At 39.2% G+C, this 13,198-nt stretch overlaps 1 protein-coding gene across 7 annotated transcripts in view; it reads left to right on the top strand.

The window, feature by feature from the left end:
* Positions 1–13,198, top strand: part of LOC127415114 (KAT8 regulatory NSL complex subunit 3-like) — a 58,197-nt gene that overhangs the window by 9,189 nt on the left and 35,810 nt on the right. For 2 of the 7 annotated variants that reach the window (XM_051653680.1, XM_051653682.1), the window contains exons 1-3: positions 7,908–8,528; positions 9,755–10,040; positions 10,269–10,439. In XM_051653680.1, the coding sequence (XP_051509640.1) occupies positions 9,826–10,040; positions 10,269–10,439 (386 nt within the window). In that variant the 5' untranslated portion in view covers positions 7,908–8,528; positions 9,755–9,825. Of the gene's footprint in view, positions 1–3,125; positions 3,788–7,905; positions 8,529–9,754; positions 10,041–10,268; positions 10,440–13,198 lie in introns of those variants that run through there. The other 5 variants (XM_051653678.1, XM_051653676.1, XM_051653677.1 and 2 more) reach the window with 4 other exon arrangements.

Genomic DNA, 13,198 nt, shown 5'->3' with positions numbered 1-13,198 from the left:
AATTAAATATAATCAGGTGATCTGATCAGGTTCAGATAAAGGCTCAGTCACACTGACCACTGGATGTGATGCGAGTGTGAAACCTGCATATACAGTTGTGCTCAAAAGTTACCCTTGGAGAATTGGTAATATATGTACCATTTTTAAAGAAAACATGAGTGAGCAGGCAAAACACATTTCTTTTATTTCGTATGAGATTCATATTCAACTGTAGGTTATAACAGAATGGCACAATCATAAAACAAAACATGGCAACAAAGAAAAAGATTAAATGACCCCTGTTCAAAAGTCTGCATACCCTTAGTTCTTAATACTGTGCATTGCCCCCTATAGTATCAATGACAGTGTGCAGTCTTTTGCAATAGTTGTCTATGAGGCCCCAAATTCTTGCAGGTGGTAGAGCTGCCCATTTATCTTAGCAAAATGCCTCCAGGTCATGCAAAGTCTTTGGTCATCTTGCATGAACCGCACGTTTGAGATCTCCCCAGAGTGGCTCGATGATATTAATGTCAGGAGACTGTGATGGCCACTCCAGAACCTTCACCTTTTTCTGCTGTAACCATTGGAGGGTCAACTTGACCTTGTGCTTAGGGTCATTGTAGTGCTGGAAAGTCCAAGAGTGTCCCATGCGCAGCTTTCATGCAGAAGAATGCAAATTGTCTGCCAGTATCTTCTGATAACATGCTGCATTCATCTTGCCATCAATTTTCACAAGATTCCCCATGCCTTTAGAGCTCACACACCCCCAAGACATCAATGAGCCACCACCATGCTTCACAGTGGGGATGGTATTCATTTCACTATAGGCCTTGTTGACCCCTCTCCAAACATATGGTTGTGACCATAAAGCTCTATTTTGGTCTTGTCACTCCAAATTACATTGTGTCAGAAGCTGTGAGACTTGTCAAGGTGTTGTCAGGCATATTGTAACCAGGCTTTTTTGTGGCATTGGCGCAGTAAAGGCTTCTTTCTGGCAACTCGACCATGCAGCTCATTTTTGTTCAAGTATCATCATATTGTGCTCTTTGAAACAACTTCAACATCTTTTTCCAGAGCGGCCTGTATTTCTCCTGAGGTTACCTGTGGGTTTTTCTTTGTATCCCGAACAATTCTTCTGGCAGCTGTGGCTGAAATCTTTTTTGGTCTACCTGACCGTGGCTTGGCATCAAGAGATCCCCGAATTTTCCACTTCTTAATAAGTGATTGAACAGTACTGACTGGTATTATCAAGGCTTTGGGTATCTTTTTATATCCTTTTCCATCTTTATAAAGTTCCATAACCTTGTTACACAGGTCTTTTAACAGTTCTTTTCTGCTCCCCATGGCTCAGTATCTAGCCTGCTCAGTGCATCCACGTAAGAGCTTACAAACTCATTGACTATTTATACACAGACACTAATTGCAATTTAAAAAGCCATAGGTGTGGGAAAAGTCATCTTTAATTGCCATTTAAACCTGTGTGTGTCACCTTGTGTGTCTGTAACAAGGCCAAACATTCAAGGGTATGTAAACTTTTGATCAGGGCCATTTGGGTGATTCCTGTTATCATTATGATTTAAAAAGGAGCCAAACAACTGTGTGATAATAAATGGCTTCATATGATCACTATCCTTAAATAAAAGACATTTTTTTGCATGATCAGTCATATTTTCAAAATAATTGCCAAAATTTCACAATTTCTGCCATGGTATGAAAACTTTTGAGCACAATTGTATGTATACAGGACCGTCCTATGCAGAGGTCACTGCCTAACCAACAATGCAAATTTGCTTGTCCGCCAAAGTTCACCAAATTAGAATCCCACTTGAAGTTTCTTCCCCATTGGGTGAAATTCCTAATTTTAGGTGAGAACTGTCATTGTATAGTACTAAAAACATGTGAACAGAGTTCTTCATTTTCCTTGTCCATCTAAATAAAATATTATTTACAAATGTCATATATAATTTGATTGCAATTAATTTTATTTGTCACCCTATATATTTGAACAACTTCTGATTGTTGCATTAAAAACAGCTTGTGATGGCATGACATGCACCATTGCTGCTTAAATTATTGGTACAGTTAATAATATTTAATGTTCATCAAACTTAATATTTTAATTTGATAAAGAAGTTACTTAAGTCAAAATAAATGCAAAGACATATTTAAGAAGTATTAAATTATCTTTATACACACAACAGCCAGTACACATTGTGATGGTGGCGATACGGGATCCAGTTCATCCCATCAGGTCAGTATACAATATAGTGGTCTTATTTACAGTATATAACATTATTGTTAATACATTACTGTTATAACATTATATGTTATATACATACTCCGCTTTTAATGCTGGGAAAGCGGAGGAGCATAAACAAGCAAGTTATGCTCTACGCAATACTATCAGAGCAGCCAAACGCCAGTACAGGGACAAGATTGAAGGACAGTTCAACACCACCGACTCTAGAAGCATGTGGCAGGGAATTAATATCATAACAAACTTCAGAGGGAATAAAAACTCCACCGTGAACACCGCTTTCTCTCTCCCGGATGAGCTGTATACTTTTTATGCTTGTTTTGAGGGAAATAACACCACCCTCACGGAGAGAGCTCTCTCGGCCGAAGCTACAGAGGTTCGTTCACTCTCCGTCTCTGTAGCGGACGTATCCCGATCCTTCCGACGAGTGAATACCCGTAAAGCTGCGGGTCCAGACAGCATTCCGGGCCACGTCATCAGAGCGCGCATGAACCAACTGTTTTTACTGACATTTTCAACCTTTCCCTTTCTTTGTCTGTAGTCCCCACATGCTTTAAAACGTCCACCATTGTGCCTGTACCAAAGCAATCCAAAATCACTTGCTTAAATAAATGGCATCCTGTTGCACTATTGATTGAAAAGGAAGAATTGTTGTTATTAGGCCAATCATTGAGCAATTGATTGAACAAGGTATTCTAATACAACACACTCTCCATACAATACTCCAATAAATCCTGTGAGAAAGGCCAACGGAACTTGGAGGTTGACACAAGAATGATTTAATTGAACCACTTTCTCCAATAGTCCCAGACATACAAACAATTATTAATTTAATACCATCAACACATGGTAATCTTACTGTAATTGATTTATGTTCTGCCTTTTTCAGTGTACCTGTTTCTCCTGTGATCCAGCCATTGTTCGCATTCACCTACGGGGGCCAACAATATACATAGACGAGATTGCCACAAGGGTACAGAGATTCGCCATCTGTCTTATCAGCTGTTGTGCACTGTACATTACAGGATGTGAAGTTGCCACCTGACATATGCCTGTGACATCCTGGTTACTGCTGAAACATCAGAGGATTGCAGAAAAGCATTAATTATTAATTAAAGCTACAGTGGGTCAAACAAAAGGTTGAATACCTTGGACATGTGGTAACAAAGGGGACTGTATGCATGTCTGCAGATCGAATCAAGACAATTTGCAACACTGAACAATGATGATGCAATCCAATGGACTACGGAAAAGGACTTGGCATTTAAACATCTGAAGTAATGCCTTGGGAAACCACCAGTGCTGGGTCTTACAGACTACAGCAAGCCTTTCCATCTGTACCTGCATGAGGCTGGGGGGACTTCTGCTGCAATCTTTGCCCAGGAACACGGGTGTTCTTACTTCCCGGTGGCGTATTTATCTAAAACATTGGATTTGGTTGCAAAGGGCTTCCCTGGTTGTCTACGAGCAGTGGCTGCAACAGCGATGATGGTACAGGATGCAGAACAAGTTGTGCTTTCACACCCTTTGACTGTGCACACAACTCACCAGGTAGGTGCTATTATGCACAATATTCCAACACAACACATGACTGCACAAAGACGGTCTAGTTATGAAGCTATTTTAACATCTATTGCTAATTTGACTCTAAAACCAACCAATGTGGTCCACAGACCAACAATCCATCTGCCTAATTTGTTGGTTCAGGGCACTTTCGAGCATGACTCACACGATTGTATGGAGAGAATACAGGTTTCCACTGAATGCAGACCGGATGTTTCTGCATCCGCTCTGCAAGAGGGGAGACACTGGTATGTAGTTGGCTCATGCTATAAACCAAATGACAATGTGTACTGGTGTGGTTACGCAATTACAGAGCTACCCAATCAAATTATTGAAGCATACTTATAGTGCTGTAGTGCAGACATTATCATGGCATACCACATTTTTCAAAAGAATAGGTGATACAGACTATCAATAAATTGTATTGCATTGCAAATGTGAGAAAAACAGTCTCTTTAACTGTAGACACGTGCTTAGTGTGTGCACAAAATAACAGAACATAAAAGATAGATTGACTAAGGCATGCCTGGAAACAGGCCAAAAATGGGTAGATATACTACCAGCAGTTTTAACAGAGATAAGAATGACTCCATCAGCAACAACAAGACTGTCTCCATTTGAAATACTAATTGGTAGGCCTTTCCCGACCCCTTGGGTCAAAGGCCCTGCATGCTCTTTGTCCACAGGTGATTTGGAGGTGGTAGTAGCTGATTACGTGGATTCCCTTGTCAAAACATTGAATAGTCATAAATGGTGATGTTTCTCTTTCTATCCCTATGCCCATAGAAAAGCCCACTCACCCATTTGTTCCAAACCAGCAGGTCCTAGTGAAGTGTCTGAAACCAACGAAGCTCAGTGAACACAAGTATCTGGGTCCAACAACTGTTCTGGTGGTAACCAGGACGGGGATACTGACACATCTGCAACCACAGTGGATACACGCAAGCCGCATGAAACCTGCACTTGGGGAGAGCCTGAGTATTTCGAAAGTGAACGGTGAAAGACCTGGAGGTTCTGAACATGCAGTGCCAGTGCCTAACCAGGAACTTGAGAATTAGAAGGGACGAAGAATGAAGTTCTTTATAATGTCGCTCTGTCTTATGACAGTAGTCGAAGCTCGTATATCTAGTGGTAATGAGACATGCATAGATGATGATGATGCACCTCATACCTATGCTACCAATTTGTGGTGGAAACTAGCTAACTTTACGGCCAAAAATGCGGGAAAGAAAGGTAGTTGTTATGTATGTGTGCATATGCTGCATAGTACATCTACACCAGCCGTAAAGGTACACTGCTCTGCCGAAATTGTGGACAGGTAGATGTGCCATGTTAGAATTAAGTGACTGCACCATGGTGGTCTGAGCTATTGAGAAAACAACAAACAGAAGAAGGAGAAATAGTCTAAATAGACCCAATAACACACAGAGACAACACAGATTATGGACAGGAACAGAGAAATTCTTTGGAGCACTGTTCCCACAAGTGGGTGTTGCAGTAATAGAGCAAGAAGTTGAAATGACTAGATATGAACTGATATCATTCATAAATTCGGCAAAAACAACGATTGATGCAGTATGCCAAAACCTAAAAGGCCTAAGATTAACAGCGCTACAAAATAGACTGGTCCTTGACCAGTTAACAGCTGCCAGTGGAGGATTATGTGTTGTCGTGGGAATGAGTTGCTGTACTTTCATTCCAGAAAACAATGAAGATGGACATGCCGTAGAAATTGGCCTGAAAAACATGACGAAGATAGCAGGGGACTTGACAGCGAGAGAAATTGTAGATGATGTCAATGACTTATTGACATGGTTAAATGGTTGAATTTTTTTTTTTTTTTTTTTTTTTAATGCTTTAATACCTATAGGAGTAATTTTACTTGTTATAGCATTACTGATTTGTTGTGTGATTCCATGTGCTAAAGCACTGGTCAATAGGATCATTGATAACGCTTTGAATGCTAATTATGCTCTGATAAACCTTGAAGATGATGGTAATGAGTAAAAGATAGAATGTAAGGTAAACAAGATTTGATTTTTTGAATAGCCATCTGAGGAACTTGTCTCTTTGAGACAAAAGTGGGCAATGTGAGAAATAGGCCTCAGATGGAACAATGTGACCTTAATGCTTGCTTATCTGCTTTGTAAAGTTTTTTTTGTTGTTGTTGTTGTTTTTCAGGTGCATTAAGCTTTGTGACCTGTGAAATAAGTTACTTAATAGTTCACTCAAAAATGAATCCGAATGAATCTGAATAACATTATATATTTTTTTTAATTCATTCATTTATAATTCATTAATTATAGTTCATTTTCCAAAATGAGCAGACTGCACAGAATACTGTATTCTACACAAAGCCAGTGCCATTTCTGAGCTCTAAGTGAATTCTTACTCTGATCCAGGCCTACCCAAAAATGACACCACAATAGAGTCTTCAACAAATTTGAATATATTAACTTAAATTATTAATTACTCAAAAAAACAAAAATTAACAATAAATTATCAATAAATACAAATGAACAATAAATGTCTATAAATAACAATAAATAACTATATACAAAAAAAAATTAAATAACAACCTTGCTTTGCGGGGCCCCCTGGTGGCTCTGGGGCCCCTATGCGTCCCCTTATGCCTCGCATAGCTAGAAACAGCCCTGCCAGAAACAATGCACTTATTTCTTCTCCTTCCATCCAAAATGCAAAACAGTTTGAATTACCAAGTTGATAAATGGATGCTTCTCACATGCAACACCATGAGGTCATGTGAAAACAATGTAGCCGAATAATGCCCACTGTTTCACTATTTATTATAAAAATAGTAGGCAGTATACAGTACTGTTCAGCAGTCAATAAGTAGCAAGCTGCTATTCCATTCCGAAAATAGCCTACAACAGTGTGAAGTCCAGTCAGGGTTTCCCCCATTGCTGGAGTTTGTTGAATTCCAGTGGCTGTGTCTAAAAGGTATTTTATAGCTCCATAAAAGGTAACCCCCTGGCAGCCTAAGTCTTGCGAGAGTCTCATTCGTTGTTACTAAGGTTCATTAGTATAGTCTAGGGCATACGCAGGCATACGCCATATGCCCACCTATCTTTCTTAGGATTTTGCTTATGCCCACTTAAAATAATTGATGATACGTATGGCCGCCAGAACAAGGAGTAGGCTTTTGATCTGGAACTTTTTCAATCTACTAATGCCATGCAGAAGCACCATTGAGTGAATTGTGTCTGTTTTTTGTTTTATTTTAATAAGTGTACAGAGATTCTCTCTAAACGCACGCAGAGCTGTGGGAGGTGGGAGCACAACTGATGGCAAGGGCAAGACAGACAGTCCGTCTAAGTTGATCCACCAATCAAAACGTTCATTTTAGATGCGATTGGATATTTGCTAACCAATCATATTTTCTGTTTCAGTAAGGGGCGGGACTGTACATACTTTTAAATTTAACTTATAAATGAATCTTTGTGAAAATACTGCATGTTATTGCACTCGTGCTAGTTTTTGATGCTCTTCGCTGATGCTGAACAACTGTGTCCAGTAATTATATCAAACGTCTTTTTCTTTTCTTTTTCTTTTTTCTTTTTCTTTTTTGCCTTTTACTGCTGTCATTGGTGCCTTTTTCTTGTGATATCAAATAATTTCAATTTATATTTCTAGGTAGGAAAACTATTTCACTATACACAGAAAAGCACATAATAGTACACAAATAAAACAAATAACCATGTTATAGTGGTAGGGTTAAGGATAGGGGTAGCTTTATGTGTAGGGTTTCTGTAGGACTCTAAATAAACACAAAAGTCACGGTGGCTGTGTCTTGTCTCGAAGGCTGCATGCTAGGTGGGACGCGTCCTTTGAAGGCTGCAGTATACCGAGCGTCCTCCTTTAAACAAATCTCGTTTAAACGAGACGGCCTTCGTAGGACACACGGAAACAGAACGTAACATGGTTATTATGACAGCACGCCACTCTTTAACAAGCGCGAGTGCTTTGAGTGAGAAGGGAACAAAGTCCCTTTAGAAGGGAATGTATGAGGTAAATTTTAGGAGAGTTATAAAGATGTAAAGAGAAAAGAAAATAGATTTTACAGGTGTACTTTTAATCTAATACTTTATTTTAATTATATATTAATATAATTATACATATTATATACTCTGCACCCATCTACTGAGGTACTTCAACTTGGGTATTAACATTACTTGCTTTTGAACATCATATTTATGTTCAAATTGGCGTTGTCATTTTTTTTTAGACATTTCCGTTGAAGCAAAGAATTGTGGGTTGTGAGAGCCCACGAAGGATAAACCTCATGCATCCTCCGGATTCCCGTGAAACAGGTCGCATACGAAGTGTCCTACTCGCTTTTCTGAAACGAGACAGCCTCGATGACGTATACGGCCGACAAATGCGACCTCCGGAGGAAGCATTCTTCCAAATGAGACACAGCCAGTGTGTGATCGTTAAATGTGGCTCTCGCGAGACTGTAGGTAACTGGGGAGTTACCTTCTAGAAACGACCAAATGAATTCCAGTCCGGGTTTTCTGTTTATCCGCTGTGGCGCGATAGTAAAACAAAAGGCAGTCGGCCATTGCCGAACGTTAACAGAGTGGATATTATTTTTCTGGAGTGGTTTTCTTGTCACGCCGTGTGAACCTGTGATCTTCAGTAGTTTTTGAATCATTCAGAAGATCATTCTTCGAACCGTTATGACGTGAAAGGAGCCTGATACTGGACAGTGAGTATTGTGGAATGATGAGTTAGCATGAGAGCTACGAGCCAAGCCACGCGTTCTGGTGCATACTAAACGCATATATTCATATATATTGGTTTGTAGGTCAACCTATACAGGGGATGAGAGTATTTCTGGTGCATTTTGTTATTTAATAGACCAAAGCATTTGACGCCTTGTGTGGTGTGGGCCTAACGCCCATGACTGAGAAACCTCGCGACAGGCTCGTGGCGCGCCACAAGATCAGCCCTTCAGCTGAAACCGATCAACATTAATTGACAGTTTTACGTCATTTTAAATAAATAGGCCCGTGACATCATAACTCCCGTATGTTGTGTTTTTTTCAGGAACAACTTGCAGCATGTTCTTTTGCTTTTAAGGCACTTTTGTGCATTAATTCGTTGTTATCAGTGTTGGGTAAGTTACTCTATAAAAGTAATTAATTACTAACTAATAATTACATCTTCAACAGTGTAATTAGATTACTGTACTAATTATTCTGACTGAAAAGTAATTGCATGACATTACTAATTACTTTCTAAAACCTGTAACAACCTCGACAAGATGAAAAATACAAGGAAAGACATGAAACTCTTCTTTTAATTATTTCAAATAAATCATATAAAATCAAATAAATTATTCATGAACTGGCCAAAGAATTTAAGTGGGCAGCATTAAATTAAAAACATATATTTTAACATTAGACGTAACATTTTTATTCTAAATTCACTATTGTTTTATATAGAATTGTTCTAGAATCTATACAGTATTTAACGCAATTACATCAGAAGTAACTGTAATTAAATTACAGAAAAGTTGTGTAATACCTTTTTTTTTGTTTCAATTAAAAAGTCATTTAATTACAGTAGTTCATTACTTAGTAATGCATTACACCCAACACTGGTTCTTAGTGACAGTGTCGTTTTCAAAAAATTACCATGGTAATGTTTCCGTCAAATTGCCAGTTACTACTGTAAACTGTAACTTGTTATATAGCCGGCACTGTCTTCATAAAGAAATGTATCAAATGACAATAATTTGAAAGCTTCTGAGCCATCATAGGCGAGCTCACGGACCTATGATGCCCAAAAATGCTGTCTAGGTAGTTCACTAGGTTGCTGTTTCTTTGCAGTACATTAGTACATATGAAATAAAGACTCTGACGTCATATGTGTCGAACTGTAGTATTTAATGTGATGTTTGACACTGAACTGAGGCCTGTTGAATTCTAGGGTTCATGTTTGCGGTGCAAGCGGCCCCTGTTTCCAAAAACTACAGAGCCCCTGTGTGGGGCTAGAGGACCATGTTCCGTCCTGGTGGAGAGAGAGACTTCCAAACATCGGCTCGAAGGATGGGAACGTCCCTGCTCTTCCAGCTGTCTGTTCATGAGCGAGAGTTGGACCTTGTGTTCCTTGACCACAGTTATGCCAAGCCCTGGAATGCCCACCCCGATGCCAGCAGTGCACGGCCCACCCATATGTTGTTCGTCACACCTAGACGGCAGCCTGACCCATCTGTGTGAGTAAAGTTTTTATTTTTGTTTTTTCATTAGTGTCTGTTGTGTCAAATTACTAAGGCTGTGTTCACACAGTCAGTGTTTGGGATTGACAGCCATATTTACTAGCAGATGAGAGAGGTTGGTAGCCCTAACATACATGATTGACAGCAAAGAGGCTATATAGAGGCTGACATCAAACTCATCTTGGATGATTAAAAGATGTTGTGGTGTGTTGTTACTCTCTGCAGTGATTCAGACATTTCCATTGACGTGGAGACGGTCACACCTACAGCATTGCCTCTCTATGACAATCAAAAAGCACGTAGTGTGATGAACGAGTGTGAACGTCACGTTCTGTTCGCCCGAACAGTCGCTGACGGACCACCTCCTCCGGATGATTGGGAGGAACACATTAACAAGTAAGAAGATATTGCTGTAGGTTAACTACAAGATCACAGATGTTTCAATGAGAATGAATGAGAATTTAATTTATTGGAGGTTATAGCAATATTTATTTGCCTACATATTTATTTCCTAAAACATTTTAATACATGACAACTAATCTTTGAGTTTTCAATCGATTAATTTCGATAAAATTAAAAATGAATGAATCGTGGGCATTTTTTAAAAAAGTTTATTTATAAAACCATTATTGATTAAGTTGCTTGAATGTTGACTGATGTATTCCTTGATAAAAGGAAAAAGTCTGTTTTAATAATACTTGATCACTGGATATTTAAGACGAGTGATCACTGATGAACTACTATGTGACAGTGTTTACTTTATAGTGTTTTTATTGTAATTAGGGCTGCAACTAACGATTATTTTGATAATCAACTAGTCTAACGATTATTAGAACGATTATGTACGCTCGAGGAATGAGCGTCCCCGTGACTGCATCAGCCGGGAGAAGATTCAGTCTCTTACCCCTTAGATCGGGACACTTCACGCAACTCATAGAAGAGGCGCTGACCGCACCGATATATGACCTGCTTCCTTATTATTTGAACTTTAATAAAGCTATTACACATGAAATATAACTGCATTTAAGATGTAATGCTGGGGTGTTTCCTTTAAAGACTCTTGACATGCATGTTTTGCTACAGCGGAGCTCCACTTATTCCACATCGAGAGTGCTTCTGTATTTAATAATTTATCACACATTATAAATTTTTTGCACATATACAGTGAAATTTTTTTTTTCACATAGAGTGCAGGGTCAGCCATGATACGGCGCCCATGGAGCAGATAGGGTCAAGGGCCTTGCTCAAGGGCCCAACAGTGGCATCTTGGCAGTGCTGGGGCTTGAACCCCCGACCTTCTGATCAGTAACCCAGAGCCTTAACCACTGAGCCACCACTGCCCCCTTATTTACTTACTTTGCGATCTACATCAACTGAAGCTGTATAAGTTTAGAGTGCATCTGGACTGTGAGCTGTGTAATTCTTCCTCTCCTCAGTCATCCGCGAGCTGCAGTGCTGCTCTCGTGCGCCATCATAAGTTTCATATCTGATCTCATGTTACGTTAAATGAGATCAAAGGACAATTCGACAATGAATTTTTTTTTCGACAATATTTTGTTTTATTTACTAATCATTTCAGCCCTAATTGTAATACATTGTAGATTATTGGAAGAGTGCATATTTTGTTTCTCTCATTTGTTTGTTTGGCTTGTTTATAGTTAAAATTCCCACATTGTGCACCGAAATCTTCGTCTTTTCTGGTTATCATTGGGATTTTTGGTTGCATTATACTAGAGGTTGACTGATAGTGGATTTTGCCGTTAACTGATTAATTGGCCAATAGTAGTTTTTTTTTATTTTATCGATTTATAGAATGATTAAACATTTTTTAGTCTGTCCTCACTATGACAGGCACAGACATTGACGCTACAAGAGTCCAAAATTAATAAAATCCCAAAAACAGTTTGGTAAGCAGCAAAAGTCCCAATAATAACCAGAAAAATTTTAATTTGGTGCATAACATTGGACTTCTAATAAGTTCTAAATGGAAGTATTTACCAAATGAAGCTTTTTATAGCCTTTGTATTCACCAGATGAAGAGTTTTGTATATATACTCTGTGTGTGTGTGTATATATAGAGTTGAAGTCAGAAGTTTACATATACCTTAGCCAAATACATTTAAATTCAGTTTTTTCCAAGTCCTGACATTTAATCGTAGAAAACATTGCCTGTCTTAGGTCAGTTAGGATCACTACTTTATTTTAAGAATATGAAATGTCAGAATAATAGTAGAGGAATAATTTATTTCAGCTTTTATTTCTTTCATCACATTCTCAGTGGGTCAGAAGTTTACATGCACTTGGTAGCATTGCCTTTAAATTGTTTAACTTGGGTCAAATGTTTTGGGTATCCTTCCACAAGCTTATCACAATAAGTTGCTGGAATTTTGGCCAATTCCTCCAGACAGAACTGGTGTAAATGAGTCAGGTTTGTAGGCTTCCTTGCTCGCACACGCTTTTTCAATTTTTCAATCGGATTGAGGTCAGGGCTTTGTGATGGCCACTCCAATACTTTGACTTTGATGTCCTTAAGCCATTTTTCTACAACTTTGGAGGTATGCTTGGGGTCATTGTTCATTTGGAAGACCCATTTGCGACTGAGCTTTTACTTCATGGCTGATGTCTTGAGATGTTGCTTCGATATAGTCACACAGTTTTCTTTCCGCATGATGCCATCTATTTTGTGAAGCTCACCAGTCCCTCCTGCAGCAAAGCACCCCCACAACATGATGCTGCCACCCCCACGCTTCACGGTTGGGATGGTGTTCTTCGTCTTGCAAGCCTCACTATTTTCCTCCAAACATAACGATGGTCATTATGGCCAAAAAGTTGCATTTTGGTTGCATCAGGCCAGAGGACATTTGTCCCCATGTGCACTTGCAAACTCTAGTCTGGCTTTTTTATGGCGGTTTTGGAGCAGTGGCTTCTTCCTTGCTGAGCAGCTTTTTAGGTTATGTTGATATATGACTCGTTTTACTGTGGATATAGATACTTGTCTACCTGTTTCCTCCAGCATCTTCACAAGGTCCTTTGCTGTTGTTCAGGGATTGATTTGCACTTCTCGCACCAAATTATGTTAATCTCTAGGAGACAGAATGCGTCTCCTTCCTGAGCGGTATGATGGCTGCGTGGTCCCATGGTGTTTATACTTGTGT

This window comes from Myxocyprinus asiaticus, chromosome 24 (assembly GCF_019703515.2).
Source record: "Myxocyprinus asiaticus isolate MX2 ecotype Aquarium Trade chromosome 24, UBuf_Myxa_2, whole genome shotgun sequence".
In the NCBI taxonomy this organism is placed as follows: domain Eukaryota; kingdom Metazoa; phylum Chordata; class Actinopteri; order Cypriniformes; family Catostomidae; genus Myxocyprinus; species Myxocyprinus asiaticus.
The sequence above is the reverse complement of the archived record's forward strand: the minus strand, read 5'-3'. Positions and strand labels throughout refer to the sequence as shown.